We start from the raw sequence: 21,270 nt of genomic DNA, 5'->3' as shown, positions 1-21,270 counted from the left end.
TAAATCTCACTGGCTTGGCTTTTCTGTTGCCAGAGTCGTTTCATATTTTAATTCATTGACTGAGGGGGTATTGAATTTCTGCTTGGCTTTGTTGGCTCTGCTTTCCTCTTTTCACTGAAGCAAAGGAGTTTATTCTTCAAGCAGGTTGAACGGTGACTAATGATTCTGCTGATTACAGCAACAGACAACAAAGAGTTGTATGTAATCAATAGCACAGCAACCTAATCACAAACTAGAAAAATAGATGCAATTAGAAACAAACAACAAATATGACTGAAGAACCCATTCAATATTATGGATGAGGACTATGAAGGAGATTATCAAAACATTTACAAGGTGCCCCCCAGAAGAATCTCAATATCAACTGGGTGATTTATGTCTATAACTGTTCTCTCAATTTACATCTGCACTGTCACATTTGAATAGACTGGCTGTAAATGTAGCAAGATTCAGCATTTAACAGCAGCATACTGCCTCCATGTGGCAGTATCTCCACAAGATACAGTCCCTGTCAGTAACAGCTTTTCAGCTACTAACCTAATTGAGCAGGTGTAAAATTAACCAGATATACTGTATCCAAACAAGATGGTGTAGCAGTCAGACGTCTTTGTCTTGTCATGTGTATATATATTTTTTATTTGCATATATTTGAAAAAGATGATTCTTAACCTCAAGTTCAACATACTCTCCTGCAATCCGCCTCACTTAATGTGGTATGGATCTGCTATTTTCTTTACTTTTGAACTGGAACCCCCAACAGAAGCTAGCCAGCTAACTAGTTACTATCTAGTAGTCAGCTAGCCACTGCTAGCGGTCATCAGCTAACCTTTAGCCCGAACAACACTTGCCAGTCTGCACAGCGTGATTCAAACCAGAACAAATCATACATATGTTTCTCCATATCTCTGGATTTCTACCGCAAGCTCTGAACCTTTTGTCCTGAATCATTGGAGCTAGCTAGCTGCTATCCGAGTGGTCACTCCTGGCTAACATCTCTGTCCCAAAACAAGAACCAATTAGCCTGGATCTAGCCTTTTCTAGGCCCATCTCCCGGCTAGCCGAAGAGGTCCATCAGCCACTCCTTGGGCTACAATACCTATTTTGCCAATTGGCCTGGACCCCTTTTTACTGCCGACACAGAGCCAGGCCGATTCATCACGACTGGACTACCGACGTAATCTGCCCAAGGTTTTTTTTTTCAACTGGCTCGCGAAGTCCCCTGAATGCCCATCTGCTAGCCTGCTAGCCGCGGCCCGCTCGCTGTCTCGAGCATATCGGACAAATTCTTTGGCCACTATTCCTATTTTGCCAATTGTTCTGGACCCGTTTATCACACGGAGCCCTGCTGATCCATCACGACTGATCTGCAGACAGTAACAGCACGAGAGGGCTACAACAGACTTCTTCCATCACTACGTCCCTCATCCTTCTTCTGCTAGCTTGCTAGCCCCGGCCCGCCAGCTGTCTGAATCGCTGTGAGTTTGTTTCCACTTCAAAATGACAGCACTTACAGTTGACCAGAGCGCCGACTTCAGGAGGTAGCAGAACGACCATCATGACAGTAAGAGGAAAATCAATATACATCAGTCAACTCAAAAGACATTTGAGAAGTAAATGACAACCCAGAAATATTATTTTTTATTAATTCGAGAAAAAGATTTCCCTGATCATATCGTGCCAAGTACGGCAATATTTATTGTAGCCTACCTGGAAGTTTGTCCCAGTTCGTACACCTCTCCCCGGTACTCACAGCCTATCTTCTCACATCTTGGGCAGCAATCAGTGGGATAGTGGCTAACATGGATGCAAAGAGGTGCATTCCGTCCTTGCACAAGAAGACCCCTCTGTGTTGCATTCACACTGCGTGCAATGGTCCGAGTCTAAAAAAGACCATTCTCCTACATAGTAGATGCTGCCGTTTGCATCACAGGTGCTCTCCTGTCCAGCCAGAGAAAGCCAGACCGACCTGGACACAGAACAGTAGAGACATCACGGAACGCAGAATCCCCATCGAATAGTGCTTATTTGAAAACATTTTCATGACCAAAAAAACGATTAAAAACCCCCCAAAAGATTGTGTTCCAGTGTCCACGATTTAAAAATGCCAAAATGTGCTTTAGTGTCTACCACATTGTTGCAGAATATAACATCCTCACAACATTTCTTCAGATGTCCTAGCCTAAAACTTTTCTAAGGTTATGTTCTCGACTCCCGGTCTTTCACAGATTAGAAATTTGAAGAGGGAAAGTTATTACGCCTCTATGTGGGTTATGTTACAATTCACACGTGACAACCTCGTCAAGTGCACATACTCTGCTCTTCCGTCAACTGTCTGTGAGCTATAGCCTATTAATTTTGGTCAAATTATAAGGGTGTTTTCCCCTACAGAAATAACTGTTATTCATTGTCTACACAATATTTTAACTGCTTTGAGATAATATTAACTTCTTATTTTTTATCGTACCATTTTATGAATTAACAGATTAATTAAGATAAATGTGGTTGTTATATAGATAATACTTCTAGTTTGACTATGTATTCAATCTTGGTAATGACATTTGAAAGTTAAAAAAAATACAGCCTATTATATTAAGTAGTAATAATGTTCCCATGGATTTCACGCCCAAAATTAAACCTTTGAACATTTTATTTACATTAACCTGGTGTTAGAAATAATTTATTCCAAGACGATGTAGAGGGAGAGTGATCTCGCGATACTTCTGCCTTGGAGACAAGAACGCTTACACTGGAAACAGAAAGCAACAAGGTAAGTTTACTATTTTTATTTAGTTGCATGTTAGTTCCTCTGAACAGTTGTAAAATGTAGAATTTAAGCACAAAAGTAACGTGCATTAAATAACTAAGTGAATGGTTTTACTGAGACGCTGGACGTTCTTGTAAATGCCCTTATTCTAGACAAACTAGCTTGCTAACATTACCCAATTCCGGTTAACGTTAGCTACCAATGCCAGGCAATTGAGGCAACCAACCCGCGCTAGCATCCTTCTTGCAAACCGGCTAGGACGCAAAATACTTATAGCCCAGACATACAGTATTTCACTGGCAACTTAAAGTTATTCCCTCTGTTATACCTTTCAACTTCTAGATAAAGTTCCTCATGGAAGAAACCGAATCAGTGTGGAATATTATCGTGGAGCATGTCCCAGAGTCAGAGCTCTCAGAGATCCGCGTCCTTCTTGGAGATGCTCTGATTGACATATACACAGAGATGTATTCAGAGGTAAGGACAAACACATCTCTGTAATGATTGATAACTGAGCATGAGCATTTTTCCAAACATCTGAATTTAGGTAGTAATCAACAATAGCTGAAATTAACACTTGGCCCCCCAAAAAGGGTGGAATACAATCGAACAACGTGAAACTATGGACATGCCATCATTACAGGCAAATCACGAGAAGGCATTTGTAGTCTTTGACGTAGCTCTAATTTAGCTGCATTACATGAGTGAGGCTATACATACAGCTATGTAAGACTAGATCCTCAGATTGTTCCAAAACAACACACTCATTGTGGCCCTTGAGACTATCTTTAGGCCTACGCACTGTTTGTTCTGGAGCCAACTACTCCTTCTGGAAATGGTATTAAGTAGCCTACAACAGCTCAAAACAAGGACAGGAAAGCTGTCAGCCAAAAATGCTACACATATTTTTCATAATATTATACCAGACTGACTTGGAAATTACAACTCCATTAAAAATGCAGGAAAAACTTAATGGATTGGATAATGTTGAGTTCATATTCAAAAAGGGAAAAGAAATACGTTTGAAACCACACATTTCCTGTCTAGTTCATCATACAGTTATGTTCTGATAGGGGCAATGGTTTTTAATATCCATACGAGCTCAGTTAGTTCCATAATAGTTCAATCGTGTAATTATATTCAAACTATACAGGCCAAATTGCTAATAGAAGGAGACCCCTGGAATAGAGTGAATAGAGCATGCATATGACACAGGCCCTCAAATGAGCAAGGCAAGTCAGGGGAAACAATAAAGGTGTTGAGAGGGCTAACCCTGTCTTGTTGCAAAGACCATTAAGGGAAAGGTAGTACAACTGAATGCCTTCAACTGAAATGTGTCTTCGGCATTTAACTCAACCTCTGAATCAGAGAGGTGCGGGGGGCTGCCATAATTGACATCCACGTCTTCGACGCCCGGGGAACCGTGGGTTAACTGCCTTGCTCTGGCAGAACGTCAGATTTTTATCTTGTCAGCTCAGGGATACAATCCAGCAACCTTTCGGTTACTGGCCCAACACTCTAACCACTAGGCTACCTGCATTATGAACATATACCGAGTATACTGTATAAAAACAGTACGACATTCCATGGCATAGATGACATGACCAGGTGAATCCAGGTGAAAGCTATTATCCCTTATTGTTGTAACTTGTTAAAACCACTTCAATCAGTGTAGATGAAGGGGAAGAGAGGTTATAGAAGGATTTTTAAGTCTTGAGACAATTAAGAAATTGATTGTGTATGTGTGCCATTCAGAAGGGGAATGGGCAAGACAGAAGATTTTAAGATGCTTTTGAACGGGGTAGTAGGTGCCAGGCACAGCAGTTTGAGTGTATCAAGAACTGCAACGCTGCTGGGTTTTTCATGCTCAACAGTTTCCTGTGTGTATCAAGAATGGTGCACCACCCAATGGACATCCAGCCAACTTGACACAACTGTGGGAAGCATTGGATTCAACATGGGCCAGCATCCCTGTGGAACGCTTTCGACACCTTGTAGTCCATGCCCTGACAAATTTAGGCTGTTCTGAGGACAAAAGGGAGTGCAACTTAATATTAAGAAGGTGTTCTTAATGTTTTGGACATTAGGTTCAAGAGTCTTTAGATATACAGGAAGGACTTCTAGTAAGTATTAGAAGGTAGCCCTATTCACACAACAAGCCTTACATTTCCCCCATTCATTTTGTTTAGCTTTCTGCCCTGTAGTAAATTAATGCTTTCCCTCAGCATTAGATCTCTAGATGAGAATCATAGTAATACTACCCAGACTGGCCTTCTCTCCATCAAGGTCACCATTGTTTGAAGCTGTTCAGAGAAAAATAGCCAGCTCCTTTCAAGTTTAACACAGGATATGACATAAGACATGTTTTCTTGGATCTCTGCCAAACCATGTGGGTTTGAGCTATCATGATCTCCAGACATTGGTAATGCCCGTGTCACTGGGTATGGTTAAGGTACAGTCAATGTTTGGTTTCTTAATGGATAGCATGAAAAAGCAATCATTATTTTTTTAATAAAGAAAAAATCATACTTAGCCTATTTCAATTGTTTATCACATTCAACCTCTTCAATCTACATGTTGAAGTGAAGTTAACAACATGTCAATAACCCAGTTTAACTGCACTGGAGTTCCTCCCCCATTTCCTCTGATGGGTTTCACTTGGAGATTTACACGGCAAGGAGCAGCTTGTTACTGTCGTTAGCATCCTGTGGGCTCACACCATAAACACCTAAGTGGAGAATGGCTGGCTGGGGCATTACAGGAAGCAGTGTCGCTGCCTGGCCGGAATTCAGCTAGACATAGTGGTAGTATGTGTGCAAAACACTGGGATTGACCGTGTTTAAAGTTCTCCTCTGGACAGCAGTGGGCTTTGAAGTTGTCCTCTTCATGGAGAATAGGAAGTGAAGGTCAGGGACCAAGTGTAGAAAACGTTAAAAGACTCCAGACTCTTCTTTACCAGCGCTGTGTCTCTACCACAGGCCAGACTATTTGCTTCACTTTTTTTATTTTCTCTTTCTGTCTGGCTTAGGGTTGCAATGGGAGGGTATATTACTGGAAACTATCAATGTTTACCAGTAAACTGCCAGTAAACTTTTTCAAGGACATCGAGTGGCCCTTTTGGGTTCTAGAATTATCTCTGGCCCTCTGTGTGGCCTTAGCAGATGTAAAATATATAATTAAATAAGATAATTTTAGAATGACAAAGCTGGAAAACATTCTGAATATAAACCATTAACTTAGTGAATTGGTGTTTATTATGAGGGTTTCAACATGAAATATATATATATATGCAAGTTCTTTTTTATACTTTTTTGCCCCACTGTATATATTTTTTTCACACTTTTATTTGACATTGCCAATATGTATTTGTTGTCAAACTATTGGCAGTTGTGAATATAGTCAATAGTTGGAAGAGTTGCAGTTGATTAAAAATAATGCCATTATTGATTAGATTATTTTTTCATTAATTAGTGTAATGAACACGATGGGAGACAGAGAGCTGGTTTCAAGGGCAGGGCGCAGCAGGTGTTTATTGTAAAGGACCACAGGAGGAGGCAGGTAGCTGGGTCCAGTGGCATGCAGAAGATGGTTAAAATTGATGCAAAACGTTATGTTTGGCGTAAAAGCAACACAGCTCATCACCCTGAACACACCATACCCACTGTCAAACATGGTGGTGGCAGCATCATGGTTTGGGCCTGCTTTTCTTCAGCAGGGACAGGGAAGATGGTTAAAATTGATGGGAAGATGGATGGAGCCAAATACAGGACCATTCTGGAAGAAAACCTGATGGAGTCTGCAAAAGACCTGAGACTGGGACGGAGATTTGTCTTCCAACAAGACAATGATCCAAAACATAAAGCAAAATCTACAATGGAATGGTTCAAAAATAAACATGTCCAGGTGTTAGAATGGCCAAGACAAAGTCCAGACCTGAATCCAATCGAGAATCTGTGGAAAGAACTGAAAACTGCTGTTCACAAATGCTCTCCATCCAACCTCACTGAGCTCGAGCTGTTTTGCAAGGAGGAATGGGAAAAATGTCAGTCTCTCGATGTGCAAAACTGATAGAGACATACCCCAAGCGACTTACAGCTGTAATCGCAGCAAAAGGTGGCGCTACAAAGTATTAACTTAAGGGGGCTGAATAATTTTGCACGCCAAATTTTTCAGTTTTTGATTTGTTAAAAAAGTTTGAAATATCCAATGTCGTTCCACTTCATGATTGTGTCCCACTTGTTGTTGATTCTTCACAAAAAAATACAGTTTTATATCTTTATGTTTGAAGCCTGAAATGTGGCAAAAGGTCGCAAAGTTCAAGGGGGCCGAATACTTTCACAAGGCACTGTACATTTCGCAGGCCTTTCTGATACTGTATCTCATAATTCATAATGACTCATCGCTCTTTATTGTAAGCCTAAAGTTACACAGTGTTGTCTCCTGATGTCCTATCCCGTGTCTCCCCATGTTTCCTACTGCCAGGTCACTATGTGGCAGCAGATTTGGCAGACCTTGCGCCTCAAACAGGGTAACAGGCCAAAGGCCCCTCGCTGCCCCCTGGCGGACCCCCCTGCTATCAAGGAGCTGCTGAAAGCTGAGATCCAACTGCTGCTGGCCACTGTGAGAGAGAGAGCAGCCCAGGAGGGCAGGTGAGGAGAAGACTCCTGTGTGATTTCAAAAAAGACTCATTACATCCCAAATGGCACCCTATTCCCTATATAGTGCACAAGTAGTGCACTATGTAGGGAATTGGGTGCCATTTGGGACAAAACCCATTACTATGCATTTACAATGCAGTTTCTTAAGTCCTAAGTAACAACAACATGTTTATGGCCTATTAATCATTGTTGCCAACTTGTTTGAATATCAGCACAAGAAGCCCTGGAAGAAAATACTATTATAACGCTGTGGGCATTCCTTCCCCTTCCTTTTATTGTTTTCTCTTCACGTTGGAATTGATAAAACATTCATTAAATGTTTGATTATCCTAGTACTTTAATTTTTGTGATAAAAATATGTTAACATTTTCATTCATCAGACAGAGGACCAAGGAGAACGTGACATTGTTGGGATGGATGTCTGGATCTCGTTTCCCAGGCCATGCTTCTTCTCCCTGTCTTTCTCTCCCTTCCTGTCTCCCTGCCGGTCTTTGTTAGTTCCAGGTGATAAATGTTCAGACCCCATTAGAACCATTGAGACTTTTATTTCCACTGGAAAAGGGTTGGGCCTAGTAAATAGAACAAAGTATAGGGAATACCTAATCAGTTGCACAACTGAATGTATTCAAATGAAATGTGTCTTCCGCATTTAACCCTGAATCAGAGCGGTGCGGGGGGCAGCCTTAATCAACGTCCACGTCATTGACGCCCGGGAAGCTGTTGTTGTTTGGGGTTAACTGCCTAGCTCCAAGGGCAGAACGCCAGATTCTTTCCATCTTGCCAGCTTGGGGATTTGAACCAGCAACCTTTTGGTTACTGGCCTTATGCTCTTAACCGCTAGGCTACCTGCCGCCCCACTAGAAGATAATGTCACAAGATGTCTGTAAATCTCCTACATTTAAGTACTGTTCTATGCTGTGTAGCCTAAAGGAACAAGCCTCCCGGTTTTGATTGGACTTTGTATGCCAAATGTGAGCCCGTATTTTTATACCTCCCACCCAACAATAGTCCGGCATCCGGATGAGCCCGTTTTGTTGCACCCGGATGAGCCTGTTTTGTGCAACAAAAATCAGTAATTTACAGGTAATTTGTACCTATGTGAAGGAAGGCCTTTCTATCTCTCAGCAACCGGTAGGAAGCTCTGAAGAATGTAGCTCTGCCTCAACTCTTCCCGTATAATTAGAATTGTGTGACTTTTTGGGGGGTAAAATCAAAATTACTAAAGATTGTTTCCAATTTATGTGTTGCACAAGTTCAGTATTTTGGCAGTGGCTATCTCACAAACTAATTCATAGCTGTATTGTAACATAAAATCAGACCGCCTTATCTTCAACATCAGATTTTGCTGAGACTATGAGACTATTCAAGGGTATTCTAGGAATGTGTATCCTTTTTATAGTTCTTGAACCAAATCCAACCATTGAGGGATTATTTCACTTAAAACAAACCCCGGCGGCCCTTACAGTCCTGTGAACAGATCAACGAGGTGTTGCAAAGACTTTGGGTATCAGTGCCATGTTAACCCTGCTGCCACATTATGCTTTGAACATCTGCCCAGTTCCAACCACCCTGCTGCCTGCCGGTTGGTCCTGTTGGTCTCTGCCTCTGCCCTGTGTTTGTGGTTGTGTCCCAAATGCAACCCTATACCCTACATAGTCTAGGGCTCTGGTCAAGAGTAGTGCACCATGGCTGTGTTTACACAGGCAGCCTAATTCTGATCTTTTTTTCACTCACTTTTTCACTCTGAAAAATATTTGATGTGAAAAGATCTGATGTGATTGGTCAAAAGACTAATTGGTGGAACAAATATCAGAATTGGGCTGCCTGTGGTATGCCTAGTCAGTTGGGAGTAAGGGTGTCATTTGGGATGCAGCCTGTGTGTATATCCCCCATGATCCCCTGTCTTTGATTAACTAATTAAGATGTCACTGTAAGTCAGCTGAACTCCTTTCAGGACAAAACTGCTGGATTATTTCCCTTTAATATTGCTCCAGGTTTGGGCGTTTCTCTTTTTCCTTGCCAAATTCTTCCTACCCAAAGGAAACTGTTGAGTTGACTCAATACCCTGCAGCCTAGGGCTTTTTAATGAACAAGTGTATCTCAGTAGAGCAGCTAGAATGAATCTTTCTTTGAAAGTGAACTGATTTAATGGACCTGGTTGGCAACTGTTTGGACCACCTCTCCCCTTGTGTGGTCGTCCCTCCATGCCATTGTCTTTGTGATTTTGTGGTTGGCGTTCTCAGTGCAGCTGCACCAGTTCCATTATGGAGAAAGAGAGGGGGTATGCTGAATTCCCATTGATTAAAGACCCTACTCTGAATAAATAGGCTTCAAATGGTGGTTTGATTTCTGAAAGCGGGCCCAAGGAGGTCCTAAATTCTCAGAACGGAACTAGCATAACAATTGGAGCTGGGAAGTGGGTTAAAAGTAGTTGTGTTTGTGGTGTAATGTATTTTACAGCCGTAGATGATCAATCTTGCAGGGTGGATGGGGATATGAACAGTCTTTTTTTGTGTATTGTTAACATGGTGTGGTTTTTGATGTCGTGGTGGGCATCTATGCCATCTTTGTTAACTGAGATTAGGACTCCTTCTCTCCCGTGGATTAAGATGCTTAGTGATCTATACTACACTGCCTCACAATGTAGCCTCCGTTCCTGTCATTACAGCTATACCGGGTAGCTTCACAAGCAGCCTGTCACTGGAATGGGACCGTTCCATCTACTCCCCCCCCCACACACACACACACACTCTTGATTTATTCACCACACACCACATAACTGCAAACAACACCGATACAAAGTCACAGGCACAAATATTTATAACTTCTGATTGGTCCCCCCTCCCCTTCTGTGTCTAGGATAAACAATCAATCTCTGTTGCTGGGCCGGTGGTGTTATCATCCCAGCTTGAGTCTGGAACTTTGGTACTCCTCCACGCTTCTCACAGGACTTCTTATCAGACAGGAGAGGGAGTACACTAGATAATTCTTCTTCCCATACACAAAGAGCATAAACCTAACAATACTTTCTATCCCTAATAATATGTATAAACTGTAGATTCATATTAAGAGCATATACAGTAATGGTAAAGAACAGTGACGATATTAGACAGTGAAGATATTAGACTGAAGATATTAGACAGTGAAGATATTAGACAGTGTTATAGAATAGTAATTACAATCTATCAGCTCTAACTCCAGAAACTTTGCTCCTATTCAACCCTTATAGAATAATTATTGGCCTCAGAGACAGGCACTCTTTGTACTTTCTCTCTGCCCAAATACAATGCACATGTTCCATCTAACCCATAACACAATAATACATCTACTAGGCTAATTCTACAATTATAAACAGATCAAAACTGGCTCAAGTCCGTAGCCAACACTATGCTACGGCATTGTTACTTGGTTTGGTAACCTGACAGTGCAGCTCAAAGCCTAAATCTTGAGACTGACCAAGACAGCAGGGAAGATTACAGGTATGACACTTCCCTCCAGGAGACCATCCGCAGACAGGCCATTAAGGTCATACTGGACCCCACACATGCACTGAATGTAGAGGACAATACATTATTATCATATATCAAAACAGGCCGTGGTCTAGAATGTTGGCTTTGACCAAAAGGATAGGGTGTATTTTGTAAGCTTCTTAGGGGGGTAGCAGACTAGCTGCCTGTTTTCCACTTCGATTGAGCTGTATTTCTCCATAATGTGATTTCAAAAAGGGGGGTTGGGCATGCTTGGCCAGCATCTGCAACAACCTTTTTTCTGGAGATCAGAAGCGTTTCAGCAGGTGCAGGTAAATGGCAGTGTCCACTCTGTGGCAGCCTCCTGATTTAAATCCCTCAGCGTAGTAACACAACATCCCCACTTTGACGCAGCTGGGTGTTCTCCTCAACCATAATCCAACGGACCTCGTTCCATGGCTGGTGACTCTTGGAAGCAGGACTGCTGCTGCTCTCTCTTGCGCTCTCTCTCCTCTCCATCGCTCGCTCTCCTCTCCATCGCTCGCTCTCTTCTCCATCGCTCGCTCTCCTCTCCATCGCTCACTCTCCTCTCCATAGCTCGCTCTCCTCTCCATTGCTCGCTCTCTCCTCTCCATCGCTCTCTCCTCTCCATCGCTCTCTCTCTTTCTGCATCACTGCTTTAATCTTTTCAGCATGGGAGTCATGAAGATGCATGAAGATTAGGACGGGGGGTTTGTCATATTATCCCTTCCTGTCTGACTCCTTCACAGTATGTTGGGGGTTATTTGTATGTATCTATTTACTTTCAGGGATGCAGACGCAGACATGTTCCGGTACAGTCCTAGTGTGGTGAATTATGCCTTGGGTGTCCCGAGCAACCGATGCGACACTGTGAATAGTAGGCCTACCTCTACTGGAATACAGTTCAGCCAGAGTCAACATGTAGGAAGGTTAGTCTAACTGTTAAGAGTTAGAAACATTCCCACACTCTAATACAAATGTTACAACACAAGAGGAAAGCGTGCAGCTGAAAACACACATGGTGTATTTCTTGTTATCTGTCATATGGATAGACCTTAGACATGCGTTTCTGTTTCCACAGGTCCTGTTCACAGAGCTCAGTCACTTCTACTACCAACCAAGATGACATTGATGCCATGAGACACATGCTGAACATCACCCACATAGACGACATTGTGGCCCACCTCAAGTAAGTGACTAATTCCATCAGAGCAACTGTTTAAAAAAAATCAAAGTAGAGATTTGTAGGCAATAATCCCTATAAAATGCAACCCATTTGAAATTAGTATTGTGATAGACAGTAGTAGTTGTAGTACAGTATGTCTGGCATCAATGGAGGGGAGCTGGTGGGGGACAGCCTGCCCTCTCCTCTCTCCATCCCCCCACAGAACAAAAGCCCCCATTGTAAGAAAGTGAATACCAGATCTTAGCATGCAGAAGATTCCTTTGCTTCTAAAAAATAAAGAAGTGCATCAAGTCTACAATAGTTAGATAACTGAGAAAGAGAAATATGCCACTGCTCCTTGAATACCATAAGAAAAGTCTAAAAGTGTATATGGATGTAGTGGTCCCTTTTGGCTGTTTGTTTAGGATTCAAGGTTGTATTCTGTGAAAACAGGCGGCCGGGTTCCTGGAAAGCTGCCCCTTGATTGCATGCTAAGTTAGATTAAATACATTTTAATTAGTTTTTGTTTAACGCTTTTCACTTTTCTTTAGTTGATTCGTTTTAATTAAATGTCTATCAATTCAAATTTTCAAACAGTCATTAAAGGCTATGGTTTTAGAATTTGACGAACAGTTGTGTCCTGTCCTCACTACCAGATCAGTCCTGTCAGAAGAATGCAATGTGCTGAAAAGCCAAGTTCAGTTTCTGCAGGTAAGATTCAGTTTGATTCCAGTCCATACCAGATAGTTATTTTGGAAAATAACACTTTTTTTTGTTGTTCCAATTTAAATATTGCCTGTGCTCTGAGAAAATGTTCTGCATGTGCAGTAGTCTGTGCTTGCACTGAGATACAGGGTATGCTGTACCAAGGGTCTGAGCTATAGCCAAGGCCATGAAAATGAGATAGCCAGACGATAATATGTATTTGTATTTATTATGTATCCCCATTAGCTGCTGCTAAGACAGCAGCTACTCCTTCTCGAGTCCAGCAAAATTAAGGCAGTTTATACAATGTTAAAAACATTACAGTACATTCAAAACAGATTTGACAACAGATTCTTAAAAAATATATATACACTACAGTTCAAAAGTTTGCGGTCACCTAGAAACGTCCTTGTTTTTTAAATAAAAGCACCTTTTTTGTCCATTAAAAAAACATCAAATTGATCAGAAATACAGTGTAGACATTGTTAATGTTGTAAATGACTATTGTAGCTGGAAACGGCAGATTTTTTATGGAATATCTACAGAGCCCCATTATCAGCAACCATCACTCCTGTGTTCCAATGACACATTGTGTTAATAGCTAATCCAAGTTTATAATTTTAAAAGGCTAATTGATCATTTGAAAACCCTTTTGGAATTATGTTAGCACAGCTGAAAACTGTTCTGATTAAAGAAGCAATAAAACTGGCCTTCTTTAGACTAGTTGAGTATCTGGAGCATCATCATTTGTGGGTTCGATTACAGGCTCAACATGGCCAGAAACAAAGACTTTCTTCTGAAACTCATTAGTCTATCCTTGTTCTGAGAAATGAAGGCTATTCCATGAGTAATTACCAAGAAACTGAAGATCTCGTACAACTCTGTCTACTACTCTCTTCAAAGAACAACGCAAACTGTCTCTAACCAGAATAGAAAGAGAAGTGGGAGGCCCCTCTGCACAACTGAGCAAGAGGACAAGTACATTAGTGTCTAGTTTGAGAAACAGACGCCTCACAAGTCTTCAACTGGCAGCTTCGTTAAATAGTACCCGCAAAACACCAATCTCAACGTCAACAGTGAAGAGGCGACTCCGGAATGAGTTGCAAAGAAAAAGCCATATCTCAGACTGGCCAATAAGAAGAAAATCTTAAGATGGGCAAAAGAACACAGACACTGACAGAGAGAGATTAGAAAAAAAGTGTTATGGACAGACGGATCTAAGTTTGAGGTGTTCATATCACAAAGAAGAACATTTGTGAGATGCATAAAAAATGAAAAGATGCTGGAGGAGTGCTTTACGCCATCTGTCAAGCATGGTCGAGGCAATGCGATAGTCTGAGGGTGATTTGGTGGTGGTAAAGAGGGAGATGTGTACAGTGTAAAAGGGATCTTGAATAAGGAAGGCTATCACTCCATTTTGCAACGCCATGCCAAACCCTGTGGACGGTGCTTAATTGGAGCCAATTTCCTCCTACAACAGGACAATGACCCAAAGCATAGCTCCAAACTATGCAAGAACTATTTAGGGAAGAAGCAGTCAGCTGGTATTCTGTCTATAATGGAGTGGCCAGCACAGTCACCGGATCTCAACCCTATTGAGCTGTTGTGGGAGCAGAAGTGCCCATCAAGCAAATCCAACTTGTGGGATTACCTGATTACCTGAACAAAATGACAACTAGAATGCTGTAATTGCCGCAAGTTGAGGATTCTTTGACGAAAGCCAAGTTTGAAGGACACAATTATTTCAATTAAAAATCATTATTTATAACCTTGTCAACATCTTGACTATATTTCCTATTCATTTTGCAACTCATTTCATGTATGTTTTCATGGAGAACAATTGCTAAGTGACCCCAAACTTTTGAACTGTAGTGTGTGTGACGCTGGGCCAATTGTGCGCTGCCCTATGGGACTCCCAATCACGGGCCGGGTGTGATACAGCCTGGAATCCTACCAGGGTCTGTAGTGACAACGCACATCTCCAACCCACTATCACACACAGGACACATCTCCTGAGATGTGGGGACTAGGATAGGCTAGAACAGAGACAGTTTGTCATGCTTTGATCTGTTAGGGATGTTTAAATTTCTGTGATATGTTAAGCGCAATTTAAAGGCATTACTGAAAAGTAATTTGTACAAATATAGGTATAATGTCCCACTTCCCTGAATGGGCAGTCTACGGTAATGACTAAATTACCACAATAACTTGTGATCCTCGAGCTTGGAAAGTATGTAGACTAGTTGATAAATAGAGGTCACATAACACTGGTCTCAGTAGGAGAAAGATTAGACTGAGAAGGTGGTGTCGAGTGTGGTGTCGAGTCCCTTTTACCACTGCAATAGAAGGCTGTATTATTTTCACAGTAAAAGGGCTGCCATTTCTGTGAAGCAAGGTTTGGGTTTCAAGTCAACGTTCCTTTGAGAAGCTGTGGGCTGTGTACATCCCAAATATTACCCTATAGTGCACTACGTCTGATCAGAGCCCAATGGGCCCTGGTTAAATGTCGTGCGCTACATACGGAATAGCGTGCCATTTTGGAGTTTACTGCCAGTCTGGTATTCCATCTCCCTTGGGAGCAGACTGAGCCAGGGTATAGTCTAACCACCCTCCTCTCAGACCTCACATCTAAAATGAATAGCCTCCTCTGTAACTAGATCCCTCTCTTCTTCTGTTTGTTTGCATTTCAAAAACCAAGACGATCAGCTAGGCACTCGACAAGCCTCCGCTAGTTAGACAGTGGGAAGTGAGGATGACTGATAGCTCCATGATACGTCAGTGGCACACAGTGAGACTTCACATAAATACCTCAAAGCAAAAAGCATGGCTGGGGGCAGGGAGGGAGGCTGGTGGTGGGGCTCCTAGCTATTACCATTCATTACCAGTAGTATTGTAAAATGAGGACAGATATGACCTGGCTGCCAGCAGAGTAAAGACCCTGTTGGTTGGAACTGTGGTTGATGCACTGAGTCTGGATATAGATGTTGAAAGAGAGACCAAATCCTTATGGAACGAACACTGCTGCTGCTGAATCGTTTGTGGCTTGTTCTGCATGTAACACCCCTCTCCATCCAGCTTCCTTATTTCTCATTTGTTATATTATTACAGCTTAACGGTCGCTGTCTCTGGTAGTTCACCTGTTCTCTGGTGTCTTGTCTGTGGGATTTGTTCCTTGCAGGAGAGTGTGGAACAGGAGCACCAGACACAGCGTGATGTCACTGAGGCTCCAGAGCCCACTGTAACAGGTGAGTGAAACACTTACAGTACAGTCAGTCATATAGTATTTGGATTGAACAATTCTTGTAACTTTACCAACATTCTCAGGTTTTAACAGAAATGTGGGGAAAGTTACTGTAATTTTGCAACCCTAACAGTAATCTACTATCCTGGTTGACATAACAGATCTATATTGGGCCAGCTGAACACCAGAACCCAGAGTTAATAGAGATGACTGGGCTCAGATCCATAATAGTATCACGAGTTCTTCCGTAACATGTGAACTACACTGTCCTGACAATGACTGTCGGTCTCTTTTGAGGTATACATTAGTGTCCTAAGTCTTTTGACATGCAATGCACACTTCCTAAACATCACTTACCAAAAACACAGTTGCTTTTCTTTATTGAGTCCTGAAATTTCTGCTGTATTTAGAAGTCATTTAGATAAATTGAGCCTTACTACCATCTAGTGGTTTATTGTTGCAAAATACTTATTTTTTACATTTTGTAATTTCAAATAACCAACAGAAGCCAGTGTTGTCAAGCTCTAATCTGCAACAAATATTGAAAAACATTGCTACTTGAGTAAGTAGAAACAGTTAATGAAACTCCAGAAACACATAATCAGGTGAAAAGGGTAATGGTCAATAGAGTGTTAATTGAACACAGTCAACAGGTATTACCTCTCCCCTCTCAATGTCCTGTTATCTGGGGCTTTGTGTCCTGGCGCTAATTTCAAACAGGCCGACCCGGCTTTCAGTCTTCTCACCATTTCCAATCGGATTGCGTGGTGTTATTAAACTTGTCAATCCCATGGCATTGTTCCCCTGTCTAGTTGATTTGATCCAGAGTTGAGCCTTGCTGTTCTCTTCTCTGTTGCAGAGTAGAATGAATCCCTGGGAAGGTGTCTTTCTGACCGACATCATTTGTAGCTTAATTAATGCGCTTTAAATTGAGGCCTGTCACTGTATACATCACAATGCCACCCCATGTAGTGCACTACTTTGGCCTCTGGTCAAAAGTAGTGCACTTAAAAGGGAATAGAGTGCAGCTTGGGACACCACCACAGTCACCAAGCGACAGCAGAGAAGAGCAGCTGTCTATAGGGGTAATCTGAACTCCTCTTCCTAGAAAAACTGCTCCACCACACCAGTCATTTATTTCCTTTTTTGCTAAGGGCCCCTGTGTTGGTGGTGGCTGTATGTCTTTCTGCCATTGGAAGTGTGGGTTGGAACATGGTCCTGCCTGCCTGCTCTAGAATTGTCTTGTAGAAATGTGTGTGAATGATTTTCTCCTGGTGTGGGTTGATTTGCAGAGCTTAAGGAGGAGAGGAGAGCCATTCAGATGGATATGAAAAGGCAGAGCCTCAGCCTCACCCACTGTCCCTCCTCCCCTGTGGAAACAAGCCTGCAGATCAGATCCAGGTTGGCCTCTAGACTGCCTATACTCTCCTTTCTAACAAAAACAAAATACCTATTTTACCACTTTCTGTTCTGTGGATTTACAGGCATTTTTTTGTCTGAAGGTTTACTTCCTAGACAAGAACAGTTCCTATTTGGTGAAAGGATCTTAAAGCATCATACTACAGGGGCTCTATTCAATGACTTAGAATATGTGGACAACTACAAATACCTAGGTGTCTGGCTAGACTGTAAACTCTCCTTCCAGACTCATATTAAGCATCTCCAATCCAAAATTAAATCTAGAATCGGCTTCCTATTTCGCAACAAAGCCTCCTTCACTCACACTGCCAAACATACCCTTGTAAAACTGATTATCCTACCGATCCTTGACTTCGGCAATGTAATTTACAAAATAGCCTCCAACACTCTACTCAGACTGCATCCAGTTTGCTATCACAGTGCCATCTGTTTTGTCACCAAAGCCCCATATACCACCCACAAATGCGACCTGTATGCTCTCGTCAGCTGGCCCTCGCTTCTTACTCGTTGCCAGACCCACTGGCTCCAGGTTATCTACACGTCTCTGCTAGGTAAAGCTCCACCTTATCTCAGCTCACTGGTCACCATAACAACACCCACCCGTAGCACGCGCTCCAGCAGGTATATCTCACTGGTCACCCCCAAAGCCAACACCTCTTTGGCCGCCTTTCCTTCCAGTTCTCTGCTGCCAAAGATTGGAACGAATTGCAAAAATCGCTGAAGTTGGAAACTTATATCTCCCTCACTAACTTTAAGCATCAGCTATCTGAGCAGCTTACCGATCACTGCCGCTGTACACAGCCCATCTGTAAATAGCCCATTCATACAACCAACCAACTACCTACCTCATCCCCATATTGTTTTTATTTTATTTTTTTGCTCTTTTGCACACCAGTATTTCTACTTGCACATCTATCAATCCAGTGTTTAATTTGCTGAATTGTAATTACTTCACCACTATGGCCTATTTATTGCCTTACCTCCTTACTTCATTTGCACACACTATATACAGATTTTTCTATTGTGTTATTGACTATTGTGTTATTGACATTTGTTTATGTGTAACTCTGTGTTGTTGTTTTTTGTCGCACTGCTTTGCTTTATCTTGGCCAGGTCACAGTTTAAATGAGAACTTGTTCTCAACTGGCCTACCTGGTTAAATAAAAAAATAAAAATCTGTATTGAGGAAGTTCAGCACTAGTGTGGTTGAAATTTAAAGGCAATGTTCCCGCGTTAGCGTAGACTGCATTGATGGTAAACACTTCATGTCGCCTCAATCGGATGTTACCTTCACATTTTTATTGCGCAATCTGTAACACTTCAAATATACAGATTGAATAGAGCCCGACTTTGAAGGTTTTAATGGTGTTGTTGATCTTCAGGTCGACAGGATGGACAGGTTTTCCTGCAGATGAGACACAGAGACACTTGATCCCTGTGGTGGCCACCAGACCCCATCCTCCTCATACCAAGCCACCTCTAGTAACATCTCTAGTAAGGAGTACTCCTCCATTAGACAGGATGAGAGGCCAGCCACGTAGCTCACCCAACACCAGAGAACCCAGCCCTCTCCAACCGTCTACATTTGAACAGCTAAGGACTTACAGCCAGAGCTCGGAGGCTTCCCACGCCTGCAACAGAGGACCCACCACCACCCAAGACAAGGACAGCTACCTACCACCCCTGGTCCTCTCTGCCAGTACAGTAACCAGCCTTGAACCCTACCTTAATCCTCCCTCAGAAGAGAGAGTAAAGAGCAGAACTTGCAGGCGTAGTGGTCAGACTGTGACTGAGGGAGCTCAAAGACATGATGACTCATGGTCAGACTCAGTGAACAGCTGGCACTCTTTATCCTCTGGTGGACACTGTCCTCTAGGCTCCTCCACACAGCCTCCTGGGAGCAAAGGGAGCTGTGAGCAGATGAGCCCCGTAAGGATGTTCCACCCTGCTCCCCCCGCCATGCAGAGGCCAGCCAGTAGAGGGCAGAGTGTGGCCAGGCACATGTGTTTGCCACAGCGGGACAGCCTGGTCAGCTCCTTGTGAACTGAACTCTTTACTACAGAAGAAGATACACAGGCAGCCCAATTCAGATTGTTTTTTTAACCAATCAGATCTGAAAAAGATCTGATGTGATTGGTCAAAAGACCGATTTAGTGGGAAACGTATCATTATTGTGCTGCTTGTATAAAGGCAACCTCTGATACTGTAATATATGTTCTAGCTGCAGTCTGTAATATATGTTCTAGCTGCAGTCTGGTCAATGTATGTCACTCCTAAAATGAGAGATCCTCACAAACATGTATCTTCTCACAGGTCAATAGTACTCATACTTGTAAAAGGGATCTTGTCATCTCTCTTTAATATAAAGAATGAGTGCTGGCATTGGCTAGTCTTCCACAATGAGACAAGAGGCACAGGGATGTTATATGGTGATTTAAGAGACTGGTAGAAGACCTGAAAGATAACAAGACAATATGGTTGAATGCTTTTGAAATGATTAAACATTTGATCTACATATTCAACCATTTAATGAATGCATTTTGTATAAATATGAATGTATTTGGATAAATGTTCATGTCTCTAATACATGTTTTATTACGGTTCTACTTTCTCCAATCTAACGAAAGTGATTACACAGCATGCAGTGTTTTCTCTTTCTGAACAGGTAATCTAGATGGGACATAAACCACACTTGAGTGATCTTTAAAATAGATTTTATTTACCATTTGTAATTGAACAGTTTACGATATACAGCTGACATGACTAAGACAATTCAATGGATTTTGGCCCCAAGGTACAAGAGACATGGTTAGATATATGATAAAGTACCAATACTGTGTTCATTTCATTTGTGCTTTATTCTCCCTTATGATAGAATTTACATTGGCATAAATCATGTCTACTCTGCTGACAGTGACAACAGTTTACTCAGACCATTGTAAAGCCTTATTTCAAAACGGAAGGTTGTATTATTAGATATGTTAACACATGACTTGATTTAAAGTGCTGAAACAACTTGTAAAAAATTCCGACATCTCTGTGATTGTAGTGAATCACAGAGCAGATAAATCAGTTTTAGTACAGTAAAAGCCTACTATGCGTTTTCAGAATTGCTAAATGTATTCATTTCTTACATTCCTTATATAGAAGACTTACTACAGTGATTTCAATATGAGTTGATGAACAATTTGTTTCTATTACAATGTCACAAATATGAATATTCATTCAATGTGTCCTTTTACACTACCTGCTTAGGTTGATCATTTTAATGGAAGGGTCTCACCAAATTATAAAATGCCAAGCTAATGAAATAATAATCCCAAAAAGGAAGAATAAGAAACAAAATCACCCTTTCATACATAGTTCCCCAATACATTGATATTTTGATCTTATGTCATGTATTGCATTTACAATGTTATCTAGTCTTTTATTCAGATCCCCATTAGCTGAAGCAGCAGCTACTCTTCCTGGGGCCCGAGCAATGTTGCTGACTATGCGGTTTGATTTGATTTTCTTTATTTGCCACATAATGCTCGTAAACTACTCCTCCACCAAATTGAAAAGGCCAGTCTGTTTACACAAAAAATGTACAGCACAGTCGCTATATTGTAAACAGATGTGACTGCAGTACAGTACCACAGTGTTCACTTAATACTGTTGGCATTATTACTATGTAAAATAGATTAACACTTATTATGTACTGTCTCCAACAGTCATGTAGCTGTAGACATGTCATGTACCTCCAACAGAACATACTGGTAAATGCATTCCTTTTGAATTTCAAGTTTCAACCCAAGCTTTTTTTCGGCAATACTTTTGATATCAGCTGG

At 41.8% G+C, this 21,270-nt stretch overlaps 1 protein-coding gene across 1 annotated transcript; it reads left to right on the top strand.

Moving 5' to 3' along the window:
- Positions 1–1,447: 1,447 nt before the first annotated feature.
- Positions 1,448–20,043, top strand: LOC135514043 (uncharacterized). The gene is made up of 10 exons (XM_064937196.1): positions 1,448–1,475; positions 2,671–2,767; positions 3,107–3,241; positions 7,247–7,413; positions 11,699–11,839; positions 11,992–12,099; positions 12,732–12,786; positions 15,959–16,025; positions 17,314–17,422; positions 18,823–20,043. Exons 3-10 carry the CDS (start codon positions 3,119–3,121, stop codon positions 19,481–19,483), a joined length of 1,431 nt encoding a protein of 476 aa, XP_064793268.1. The 5' UTR covers positions 1,448–1,475; positions 2,671–2,767; positions 3,107–3,118; the 3' UTR covers positions 19,484–20,043.
- The last annotated feature ends 1,227 nt before the right edge of the window (positions 20,044–21,270 follow it).

The sequence above is a fragment of the Oncorhynchus masou genome, chromosome 3, assembly GCF_036934945.1.
Source record: "Oncorhynchus masou masou isolate Uvic2021 chromosome 3, UVic_Omas_1.1, whole genome shotgun sequence".
In the NCBI taxonomy this organism is placed as follows: domain Eukaryota; kingdom Metazoa; phylum Chordata; class Actinopteri; order Salmoniformes; family Salmonidae; genus Oncorhynchus; species Oncorhynchus masou.
Note: the sequence above shows the minus strand (reverse complement) of the source record. Positions and strands in the feature narration are given on the sequence as shown.

Excerpts from the sequence above, each read along its gene's own strand:
- LOC135514043 (XM_064937196.1), top strand. The coding sequence starts at position 3,119 with ATGGAAGAAACCGAATCAGTGTGGAATATTATCGTGGAGCATGTCCCA. Across the intron at positions 7,414-11,698 it reads AGAGCAGCCCAGGAGGGCAG|GGATGCAGACGCAGACATGT; the intron begins GTGAGGAGAAGA and ends ATTTACTTTCAG. Across the intron at positions 16,026-17,313 it reads TCCAGAGCCCACTGTAACAG|AGCTTAAGGAGGAGAGGAGA; the intron begins GTGAGTGAAACA and ends GTTGATTTGCAG.